The sequence below is a fragment of the Pogona vitticeps genome, chromosome 1, assembly GCF_051106095.1.
Source record: "Pogona vitticeps strain Pit_001003342236 chromosome 1, PviZW2.1, whole genome shotgun sequence".
Lineage (NCBI taxonomy): Eukaryota > Metazoa > Chordata > Lepidosauria > Squamata > Agamidae > Pogona > Pogona vitticeps.
Window position 1 is genome coordinate 36,863,575 of NC_135783.1, and position 12,614 is coordinate 36,876,188.

A 12,614-nucleotide genomic window follows, 5' to 3' on the forward strand; every position below is an offset into this window, starting at 1 on the left:
GCTGTGCCGGCTGTTGATGCAGGCAGACTGTAAAAGGCAGTTTAGACTCTCTTTCTGTGATGAGGAGTTTTGTGCTGGAATATAGTGGTGCCTCACTTTACGATTGCCTTGCATTACAACGAAACTGCATTACGACAATCTTTTTGCGATAGCAATTGCGATTGCAAAACGATGGTCTAAATGGTTTTTTCGCTTTGCGATGATCGGTTCCCTGCTTCGAGAACTGATTCTTCGCAAAACGATGATTTTAAAACAGCTGATCGGCAGTTTCAAAATGGCCACTGGGTAAACAAAATGGCTCCCCGCTGTTTTCTGGGACGGATTCCTCACAAGACAGGCAGCGAAAACGGCTGCCCTATGGAAGATCTCCACTGGACTGTGAGTTTTGACCCCATTGGAACGCATTGAAGGGGTTTCAATGCGTTTCAACGGCTTTTTTTCACTTTACGATGTTTTCACTTAACGGCGATTTTCCTGGAACGGATTATCGCCGTTAAGCGAGGCACCACTGTACTGCTTGCTGGATTCTGTGGCTCCTAGTATTTGTGCACTGTAACCTCTCTTTTGTTTTAAAATGTGTGTTTAAAATGTGGCTTCAAAGTCTTTTTTTCTTTGGGGATCTGTTTGCTGTAATAATGGTTGCTGGTTGTTGATGGAGGCATGCAGGCTTTAAAACGGAGTTTAAAATGGAGTTTTAAAATGGAGTCTACGGTAGACTCAATTCTCTCTCCCCCCCATTGTCTTATCTCTCTCTCCCTCTATGCTCTCTTTTTGTGGTGAGGAGTTCTGTGCTGGAATAATGCTTGCTGGATTCTGTGGCTCTTAGGTTTTGCGTACTGTGACCTCTCTTTTGTTTTAAAATGTGTATTTAAAATGTGGCTTCAAAGTCTTTTTTTCTTTGGGGATCTGTTTGCTGTAATAATGGTTGCTGGTTGTTGATGCAGGCTTTAAAATGGAGTTTACTGTAGTCTCAAGGCTCCCCCCCCATCCATTGTCTTATCTCTCTCTCCCTCTATGCTCTCTTTTTGTGATGAGGAGTTCTGTTCTGAAATAATGCTTGCTGGATTCTGTGGCTTCTAGGGTTTGTGTACTGTGGTGTGCTGAACAGTCATGGCTCCAAAGAAAGAGCAGAGCAAAGGCAAAAAAGAAAAAATCATCTCCACTGAAACAAAAAAGGACATCATCAAAAAGCATGAAAATGGCATGCGTTTGTCTGATCTGGCCACTGTATTCAAGATGGCAAAGTCAACCATCGGCACCATTTTAAAGAAGAAAGATGTCTTGAAAGACATTGATGTGGCAAAAGGAGTCACAATCCTAGCAAAGAACAGGCCATCCCTGATGGAAGAGGTGGAAAAACTTTTACTGGTGTGGATGAATGAAGGGGAAAACATCAGTGAAGCTATCATTTGTGAAAAAGCGAAGAAGCTGCACAGTGACTTAATGGAAAGAAACACCTCTGGAAGTGCAGCGCAAGAAGAATTCAAAGCCAGCAGGGGGTGGTTTCGAAAGTGCAAAAAGAGAAATGGCATCCACAGTGTTGTAAGACACGGGGAGGCTGCAAGTTCTGATTATGATGCTGCAGAAGCCTTCAAGTTGGAATTTGCCAAATTCATCAACAAGAATACCTCCCCCTGCAAGTCTTCAACTGCGATGAGACATGGCTGTTCTGGAAGAAGATGCCCAGGAGAATCTACACCACCCAGAAGGATGAGAAAATTCCGGGCCACAAACCATGAAAAACAGATTGACCCTTTTGTTCTGTGCCAACACCACCGGCGGTCTGAAGATCAAGCCACTGCTGGTGTACCATTCCCAGACTCCTTGCCCATTCCAATGAGAGAACATTAACAAGGCCACACTGCCTGTCATGTGGAGGGTCCATGCAAGAGCTTGGATGACAAAGCTCTATGAAGTCTTTGCACCCACTGTCAAGAAATATCTTTCGGACAACCAGCTTCCTGAGAGGTGCCTTCTTCTGATGGACAATGCCCTGGCACACACCCCATCCTTGGTGGATGATACTGATGTGGATTTCATCAGGGTCAACTTCTTCCCCCCAACACAACACCGCTTCTGCAGCCCATGGACCAGCAAGTGATCAGCAACTTCAAGAAGCTGTACACAAAGGCACTCTTCACCAGGTGCTTCAATATCACCAAGGAGATGTCCTTGACCCTGAAGGAGTTTTGGAAGACACATTTCAATGTCCTCCACAGCGTCAGACTCATTGACAAGGCCTGGCAAGATGTCACAACTAGGACCTTGAACTCAGCCTGGAGAAAACTGTGGCCAAAATGTGTCACAGACAGTGGCACTGAGGTGACTGGTTCACAGGTGGTGAGGGACATCATCTCTATGGGTGAAGACATGGGTCTGGATGTCAACAAAGAGCAAAAAAAAAAAGGAAAGCGGGCTGCTTATATACCGCCCCATAGCGCTTCAAGCACTCTCTGGGCGGTTTGCAAGTTAGTTATGCAGGCTGCACATTGCCCCCCCCCCCCAGCGAGCTGGGCACTCATTTTACCGACCTTGGAATGATAGAAGGCTGAGTCAACCTTGAGCCGGCTACCTGGGATTGAACCCCAGGTTGTGAGCACAGTTTTGGCTGCAGTACAGTGGTTTAACCACTGCACCACGAGGCTCATATGAGGATGTAGAGGAGCTGGTTGGAGACCACAAAGAGGAGTTGACCACAGAAGAACTTGCAGGACTGCAAACCGAGCAGCAGAAGGCTCTTGTGGAGGAGCTTTCCACTGAGGAAGAGGCAGTGCAAGTTAGTTGTGAGGAGATAAGATCCATCTGTAAGAAATGGACCAAGTGCCAGGACTTCTTTGAGAGGCACCACCCAAACAGGACTGCGACAAGAAGAGTTTTGGACATGATGAATGACAATGTGGACAGCTATTTCAGAAAGATTCTGCAGCGCAGGATGAAGCAGACGAAACTGGACAGATTTTTCACCAGGATGGAGCCTGCAGCCAAGAAACAGTGACAGGGAACCCCTGGAGAAGATGACCCAGAGGAGAGGACCTCTAACTTGCAGTGATGACCATCTCACCATCCTCCATCCAGAAGTCACCATGATGTCCTCCAGAAGACACTGAAAGCTAAGTGACCTCTCCTTTGTTTTAAAAGGTGTTGGTGGGTGGGTGGGTTTAATAGTTGCTTGTTTCATTTTAAAATGTGTTTTTTTCTTAAAAGTTGCTTGGTTTGGTTTAAAAGGTGCTTGATTTAAAATGTGTTTGGTTTAAAAGGTGTTTTAGACTCCAAACTCTCTCCCCCTCGTCTTCTCTTTCTCTCTTCTCTCTTTTTGTACTTAATAGCACAAACCTTTGTCTGAGGGGTCTGTGTGCCCCAGTGATGACCTTCTTTCTTTCCTCTTTTCCCCATTGTTCCCTCCCTCCCTCCTTTCCTGCCCTTTTTTTGACCTAAGTCATCTTAGGTTAAAAGAAGAAAAATTCTCCCCCTAGTGGTAGAAGATGGATTAACCGCTTCTGCATTAGTTCCTATGGGAACAAATGCTTCAACTTGCAACTGACGCCTCTACATACAACCAAAAAACAGCCAGAACAGATTGATCGGGTTTCAGAGTGGTAGAATATACCAGATGGGTGGGTGTGACAAGGTTCGTCTTTAGCCGGGGGGGTTGCGTAGTAAAGGCGGGAAAAAGGCGCGGAGGCGAATCCGATTCTTGAGAAACAACAACTTTATTTGCATGCACGCTTAATTCCACCGGATCAAATGGATCCTTCAACACTTCATCTGTCAACAAGGTATACTTTTTTGGTCTCACAACTGGTGGGTTTGTCTCTTCCCCTACCAAGGGGCCGGGCCAAATCGTTCGCGGTCCGTCAACGGTCTTAGGGGCGCACTCCGCACGGCGCATATGGTCCCACAGCAGGGGTGGCGGGCCCAATCCCCCTCTGGAGGCCTCTACTGAAATTCGGGGCCCGGACGGATAACTCTCCGGCCCCCACCATGGTAGCCCACTGGGAAAACCGACACCCTCCATTCTAAAGGCTCAAATGCCCTACCGCGTCTGCTAGGTAAAGAGGGTTCTGGCAACAGTCCTCCTTCTTTCATTAGGCTTGGGAATCCTTGGGCCAAGTCCGCCTGGCTCCTCGCGTCCTTCAGCCAGTCAGTCTGCACCCCTCTATTAATGCATCTGCCCAGCTCGCCTTCCCCCAGCCAACTGAATTCCCGCGCATTTGATCCTTCCCCTTTCACCTCCTCCCACATGATCAGGTCCATTTCGGCTCCTCCCTCATCCACCAGGCACACTTCAGTAGGTCTCCTTTGTGGCTCCTCCTCACATTCTATCTCTACCAGAATCCCTTCAGCACAGCCACTCTCGTCTTTCAGGCTCTCTTCTTCTGGGGACGGCACACTGGGTCCTACTCCTTCACAGTGGGATATAAATCAAATAAATAAATAAATAAATAAATAAATAAATAAATAAATGCATTTCAATGGGAAATGCTGATTCGACTTACAACCATTTTGACTTACGACCATCTTCTGGAACGGATTATGGTCGAAAGTTGAGGCACCACTGTACTTCTAAATTGATCACAGGCTTACAATGACCAAATATTAATTTGCATTCTATTTCTGAGCCAGTCATAAAATCTATGCCAACAATCCTCATGGTTCGTCTTTCTTGTTGGATCTAACCATTCTGATAATTTATCAATTTCCACCGTTTCCAGAATTTTTGCTATTAACTCATCTTGTGATATATTCTCTGGGTCTTTCCAATGTTTCGCAAAGAGAATTCTTGCAGTTGTCAAGATATGGATGGTTAAATATTTTTTCATTGGTTCTATTGAGTCCGGAATTACGTTTAGAAGAAAGAATTCAAGAGTTACAGTTATCAGACTCTCTAGAACTTCTTGCAAACGCATTTCAACCCTTTTCCAATATGATGGAAAGAACCTTCTTTTTGTTTACATCTCCAACAGAAGTTTGAAATTTTTACATCAATTTTGGCTAGCTTTGTGGGAGTTATATACCATCTGTAGAACATTTTATATATATTTTCTTTAAATGCTATAGTGCCTTGGTAAGTTTTATATTGTTTTTCCATATTTGTTCCCACTGATCCAAACTTATATTGTGCCCAATATTCTTTGTCCGCCTTATCATACATTCCTTAACCACCTCCCCCTGGGTATCAAAATCCAATAAAAAAATTATATAGGGCTTTAATATGCTTATCCATGAGGATTCTATCAAAGGGAGTATTGTTCACATAGAAACCTCATTGCTTACCTTTACAATAACTTGACATTAATTGGGTCACATTCCCAATCAAAGTTTTAATCTTGAACCCATCACAGATTCTTTGATGTGTTTTATTTTTTGACAAACATCTTTCACAACATTTTTTTTTTAGTTCTCCAAGATTCTCCACAGATATATATCTAATTCCCAATAGAAGAGAGTTTTCAATACAGATACAAGGAATTCTAGATGGATTAGAAAACACTATTGGTAAGTAATCTCTGTCAAATCTCCATAAAAACCAGATATAATTTTTACGGTTGTTGTGGGTTTTTCGGGCTCTTTGGCCATGTTCTGAAGGTTGTTCTTCCTAATGTTTCGCCAGTCTCTGTGGCTGGCATCAATTAATAAGAACTTAAACCATACTGTATGATCATCTGAACATAGCTGACATTGATTTCTGGAAAAATGATTTGGTATATATAAAAATCATTTGTTACACTTTTTAAGAAAGAAAAAGGTAGGTAAAATTCCTAGAAAGTATGTTTATTAGTCAGTTCTTATTTATCAGTGCGCTGTTGCTAGTGAAACAGAGTACAGGTGAATGGATGCCTAGTGGCTGATGTGCACGGAGCAAACAAAAGAGGCCTGGAATATGACATTTTCAGTTGTCGATTAAAGCAAAAATGTTTTGCTTTGGAAACAGCAAAATCAGAGTGGCTTTAATACTGAGGCAGTACGTAGCACAAGTAACAAGAAGTTTGTGGTCTCACTGAATAAAATCAACCAAATGTCTTGGAAAACCAATCAGCATCATTCAGGTCTGTGCTCCAGCTACCAACGCTGAAGAAGAAACCTAAAGCTTTTGTGCAAGCATCCAAGAAGAAACAAGAAACGCTGATTAACATTTACATTCCTTTTTTGTTCTGATCCCAGAATGGAGAATTTTGGGAGTTCCACGTGACAGACACCAAGAGTCACAATAGTCTAGCATTTCAGGATTTTAGGTGACAGTGTCATAGTTCATCAAATGCTTAATGGCACAGAGTGTTATTGTACCTTTGCTCCGGTATGTTGGATTGAATTCTGACTTACCTATTTGCCTGGAACTTTAGTTTTTATATATTTTTAAATATTTGTGCATGCAGTTTTTTTCATGACTGCAAGAATGTTTTCAATACAGTTTGATTTGTTACTTTGTAAAGTGTCTTTGTATTTACTGAATATAAAAACAATGTAGATAAATATAGTTTGTAGAATTAGTTACTTAGAATTATTGCATCAGTGAAAAGACTTATACCTTGATCCTCAGATGAGTATTGATATAATTGTCAATTATTGTTTTGTTTCATTCTGGAATTAACCCTTAATTGGAAAATCCCAGTTGGGATGAACACAGGTTTCTGATTTTTCCTTAGATGTCTATAAAGGATGCTTAGGAATATATATGTTTGTGCATCAAGGTCCTTGACCTGACACAATTGCTTTGCATGCTCCTGTGAGTTATTATGCTAGAGATTTTGAAGTGAACTGAACTGATGTTTCCATTATTGCCAAAAGTGTTTTTTTTCTGATTTAAAATGGTTCATACTAAAGAGAATTGTGCTCTCATATAGATATTTGTGTTCCTTTTGAGTGCTCCATGATTAATTTCTGAATTTATAACTGCTTTTGGATTAAATCTTATTAGATCAGATTGTGCCATTTTCTCAAGATCCTGAGCTATCAATCTTCATCATTCAATCATTACATAAAACAATGCAACCATATATTGAACCAGACCAGTATTCTGCAACATGGCCCAACTGTGATCTCATTCTAGGAACAGATCCAGATTATGAAAGCAAGGTATGTTTTGAACATGACACTATGTAATAATAACATTTAAATACTGAAAGTATATCTTCTTCGTGGTCTCTGTGAATGCACACTAAATGGCTTTAATCTGCGCCTGCGCAGAGGTCTCTAGAATATTATAGAGGTCAAGCATGTGTTTGCCAGGACCGCCCCCTTAGCACACATGGTCCACCCGTCCTGGCAATTACCTCAGTTCCTTTTTGCCACCACTGAGGTCTCATCCTACGAGAAGCTCGCTGCTCGTGTTTCTTTGTCTCTTAATCTCTAAAATGAAAGAAACGGAATGAATCATTCTTATAGAAAATAGACTGAACCACTACAGATTTGTGAGAGACTTTGATTTTCCTTTTTCCCCATTTCCAGCTCTCTCTGACGGCCATGATTCTTGTTTATTTTGCCTGTGGGAATCTCATCAACTGGCCTCTTGTCATTTTTGTAAAAACTTCACAAAACAAGTCCTCAAACTTTGTCTGCATTGACTGAAATCTTCTCTGTAGGAGTGATCCCTCCGTCTGCCATCTACCATGGACAAGGCACAAGGTTCACAACCACCCCGCTCCCTACTGACACTAATTCTCTATTACCGACAACCAAAACCAAATCAAAATTGCCTAAAAGAAAATCCTCAGAATTGACAGCTCGGTTAACTCCAGCACTGAAATCCGTTTCGAAACTGGTTGGTTCCAAACTCAAGAGACCCAAGAAATTTTCCGTTGAATACCAGTCTCCTGCTCAGCAACCTTCCACTCAGTATCAACCTACCATAGACCTCGATACCGACCATGATTCCATTCCACCTCCATCTGGTCAACTACCCTCTCCTCTGTTGGCCCAATCTCTATCGTGGGCGGATACCTCAGCTGAGGTAATGGTATTACCATATTCAGCCTGTTCAAGCCCTAAATCTCTGGGTTGCTCTGTGTCCGGTGTGAGTCTGAGTCAGTATCTATCCCTGCTGATCCATTGCCCTTGTGTAAGAGGAAAGCGAAAACACCATATACAGGACACAATCCATTCCGATACCGGACATTCACAGCCTTCAACACACTCGGGACTGTCAGTATCACATGACTCTCGGGCTCGACAACATAGGCCCAAGCGAGTCACTGTCTATGAGCCTCCTGTCTATTTATTTATTTATTTATTTATTTATTTATTTATTTATTTGATTTATATCCCGCCCATCTGTCTACTACAAACCTCCCACCAATCGATATCAACATCGCTCATACCAATACATGCAGCCCGATACTGGGCATTACGTTGAACCCAAGTGTCTTCGGTACGCATATTACTATCCTTTGGACTCTTCTGATTCTCCATCACCTCCTCGATACCCTCCGAGGAATGTCTATGAACAATCATTGGACGATGATATGGTTCATCCTCCATCTCCTCTGGTACCAAAACTCCACAAAGCTCATAAGCGACATCATGTTCAGGCTACCTTGATTCAGACTTCTTCGGTATCAAAGAAACCAAAACCATTGTCTAGCTCTACTTTACCACCTACCAATTCAGCTACACTCACAGATTCGATCATGTCCCTTGCAGGTTATCACGACTTATACCAGACCCTCACCAGGATTCATAGATAATATCAAACCTCATAAACATCTTAAATTGAACCAATCTGCTCAACTGGTACCATTAAAGCACGATACCATAACTTCTAAGCGCCACTTACCAGACGCTCCTCCTGGTACATCAGCCTCCTCGTACCGAGAAGGTTCATCACCTTCACCTGTACAGTTTTCCGATTCTGACTCTTCAGATTCAGTGGCATTACAGGAATCATCTCCTAATCTTCCAACACCCAACTCCAATGTAGCTGATATCAACCCTCCATCCCCATCCAAGGATTTTTTTTTCATACTCGCAACTGGTTTTACGCATAGCCAAATCCATGGATCTGGTCATTCAACAACCAATTCAATCAGAATCAGATAAGATATATGAAGATATTAACGAAGACACCCCCACTCTGTATGGGCTTCATTCCATCTCTTCTCAAGTCAATTAAGCAATCCTGGTCCAAATCATCTTTGGTACCTCAAATCTCTCAGAGAGTTGAGAATTTATGCAAAGCCCATGGTCAAAACACCAAATTCTTTCAAAACATCCACCTCCCAACTCTGTGATTGTGGATGCAACACAGAATAGAGCGCACAATCGATCTAATGCTACTCCCAACAATAAAGAAGGCAGGAAACTGGACATTATTGGCTGTAGAGTTTACTCTTTGGCATCCTTCACTCTGCGTGCTGCCAACTATTTAGCAGCGATGGGAATTTATCACAGATATCTTTGGAATAAAGCTCTTCCAACACTGCAGTCAGTCCCTGCAGAGTATAATCCTCGTGGCCTCACTTATCATCAAGAGGCTTTGGCATAGGTTCCCAAAGTGGTCTTTATGGACCCCCAGGGGCCAATTTCAACTTGTAGGGGGTCCACATCAGAGAGGAACAAAATTGGGGTGCACGAGATGTAAATGGAGGTCTACATGAGCAGATCCCATTAGGCAGATCATAATAAATATTTAGGTGATCCAATGACACCAAACACAGATTCTGTGTACATAATATTTCGTAAATTATTTAATTAGGCACTGTACTATGTACTATCTGTATTGTTGTGTGCTACATTCATGTCTGAGTTTGTAAAATTATTGGTAAAATTTTATGGTAAATGTCAGTGTGTTGTAAATGGGATCAACGACATTTTGTCATTTCACATTACTGAGCTATACGGGCACATACATCGTGCATGTACGTACTTGTTTAGACTTGTATCAAAGCTTTGCATAGACTTGTTTAATTCAATTTATCAATTATAATAGGAGTGTTGGAGATGTTCAGTTGCTTTCTGAGTTTTGAGAAGAAAAGCGGCTTAAAATACATTCAAAAATATAGATAGAAAATAGGTAAAAGTAAAGTGAATCAAAATCATCTTCTTTAGGAGTGCCTAAGAAAAGCAAGTACAAAATTTTATACATAGTTTGTAGTTATTATGATTGCATAAAGCCATATACGTATTTTCATGGACATTTTAACATTTTAAAAAGTATCTTTAAGGGGAGCCAGTGGTGCCTATGCTCTAAATTACATTTATTCAGAGACTGTTAGTGATAAACACCTGAAACTTTTACAACATGTTTATTGATTCGTTTATAAGATTTTCATGAAGGCTTTCACGGCCGGGATCTAATGGTTGTTCTGGGTTGCTGTCCTCTGAAGATGCCGGCCACAGGTTGCTGTCCTCTGAAGATGCCGGCCACAGAGACTGGCGAAACGTCAGGAAGAACAACCTTCAGAACACGGCCAAAGAGCCCCAAAAACCCAGAACAACCATTATAAGATTTTAATGCAGAAAGATTAATATTTTGGCTTTGTTTGGTACGGTTTTTCATTAAAAGCCATTTTTAAACTTAAAAATGTGTTTTTTAGAATTTTATCTTTTGTACCAAATATTTTTGTTTTCCTACATTCTTTCTCTTCTTGAAAACATGACAATTAAATTGTGTCATCATCACTACAAACAGTCTTCACGCTCGAAGTATAACTGTCGCCAACAATACACCTATTCAGTAAAACGAAACCATAGAAACACAAGATTTTTTTTGTTCTTAACACTTCATTTGTCACAAAGAAAAACAGAATAAGTAACCTTAACACAGAAAACGTGTCTAAGAATATGACATAATCTAGTCCAGAAACAGAAAATCGAATGTGCTCATGAGATGATTTCAAAAGCACTCACCGGCAACGCCCACTTTCACCCTAGCCATGCCTTGTATAAAAATGCATGCTGCAGGCAACTATAAAAACTGTAATAATTCTATTTCTAGGGTGGATAGGACAATGAAACAAAGTTTGCCAGAAAGCAGAAAGTTTGATCTATTTTTTAAGACCAAAAACTTAAAAAATGGTAATTTCTTCAGCGTGGCCTCTGTGAATGCACACAAATGGGTCATGAAGTGTCTGCACTGAACATCCTGGAATCTTCTAGAGCTTTTGAATAAAGTAAAAAAGTTTAGAATTGCCCCAATGCGCATGCTCCACCCGCCTCAGCCCTCAGTTCCATTTTTACCGCCTTGTGATTGGAACCTCTCTGCCTAGAGCTCCATATTCTATTCTCTTATTGTGGATTATTTGGTTTTGAATCAGACTGTGCCTCGAAAATCCTCTTTTTCTGTGTGCCCGACTTTGGACTGCTTGACTAATCTTCGGATATTCCCCTGGACTTACTGTTTCAGAACGCAATAGCTTTCCCGCCTTTTTTACGATCCGCGGCTTATCTTCTCTGCTGACAGTGAGTTTTACGATTCTCCTCACCTTTATGTCCCCTTCGGGTTCCTTTGGTCGCTGCTCTGCCTGCTCCCGAAAACTGCCTTTTCTGACAGACACGATCTTTGTCTTTTTTGCTTGGGCTAATCCCACCAGCCCCAGTCGTATAAACACTGCAAAAATTTTACCAAAGTGGCGTTAAGGGCTCGGCAGCAATGACTGAAACTCTTCTTGTGGGACAAGACGCTTTCAGCTTCCTCCCCCTCAGAAATGGAGACCGTGGGGACACCATCTTCTACCCCTAGATTGGAAATACTGTCTACTTCTACACCACCGGCTTAATCTTCAAAACTTGTCGAGAAACCTGCTAAAAAGTCTGCTAGTAAAAATATACCTACTTCGGCTTCAAAATCTGTTAAAGACCTGAAACAGAAAAAAGTTTCATCAAAGGACACGGATAAGACTAAGGCTGTTGTAACCACCCTCCCTCCGGTCTCAGCGTTGGTTCCCTCGCCCATTTTGCAGGATTCGTCGAGAGACCCAGAGTCTTTATCTGAAGCTCCAGTTTTTCTCTCACTTTGTCAGCCAGACGCTTGTACGGAGAAGGGAAATCAGTCTCCAACTGCCAGCCAGCTAGTTGAAGTTCTGTCTAGCTCGGCAGTTGTTCATGTTAGCCCTGTTTCCACCGGATGGGCATCCCCATCTCCATCATCGGGGTTGAGCTTTTCGGAGCCGATGTCTCCACCCCGTAAAAGATCTGCAAAGAGGAAACACACCTCACTGGCTCAGCGTCGATCATCCAGGAAAGAGGTAGTCATCCTACCAAAGTCCTCTCAACGCTGACATAAATCGAAATACTGACGTCGATCACAAGAGATCTCGCCGTCGACATTGACGTGATTCATCCGATTTGGACTCTTCCTCGACGTCGAGAGACTACCATAGAAAGAAGAAGAAGACCAAATATGTATATGCTTTGTCTGATTCTTCTTCCTCCTCATCCCCCCCACCGCGTCATCGACATCGTCATAGAGTTGACGTCGAGGGTCGATGTACTTCCAAGCATTCTAAAGCTAAACCTACTTCATATGTCTCTGCTCAATGTTCAACATCGAAGGCTTCACGACCAGAGAGCGAAGTGTGACCAGTGGAAACTTCTGACAATAGGCAATCCTCTAATAGACCTCAATTACTTTCCACTTTTGACATGGAGGATGTCAACTCCTCAGGTATCTCAGACCAAGA

The 12,614-nt window shown here is 42.1% G+C and overlaps 1 protein-coding gene across 1 annotated transcript in view; it reads left to right on the plus strand.

Moving 5' to 3' along the window:
* The window catches only part of DNAH14 (dynein axonemal heavy chain 14), a 334,274-nt gene that overhangs the window by 41,654 nt on the left and 280,006 nt on the right, over positions 1-12,614 (plus strand). Inside the window, 2 exon segments of the mRNA XM_072989973.2 lie at positions 5,399-5,496; positions 6,917-7,074. Coding sequence (XP_072846074.2) covers positions 5,399-5,496; positions 6,917-7,074 — 256 coding nt within the window.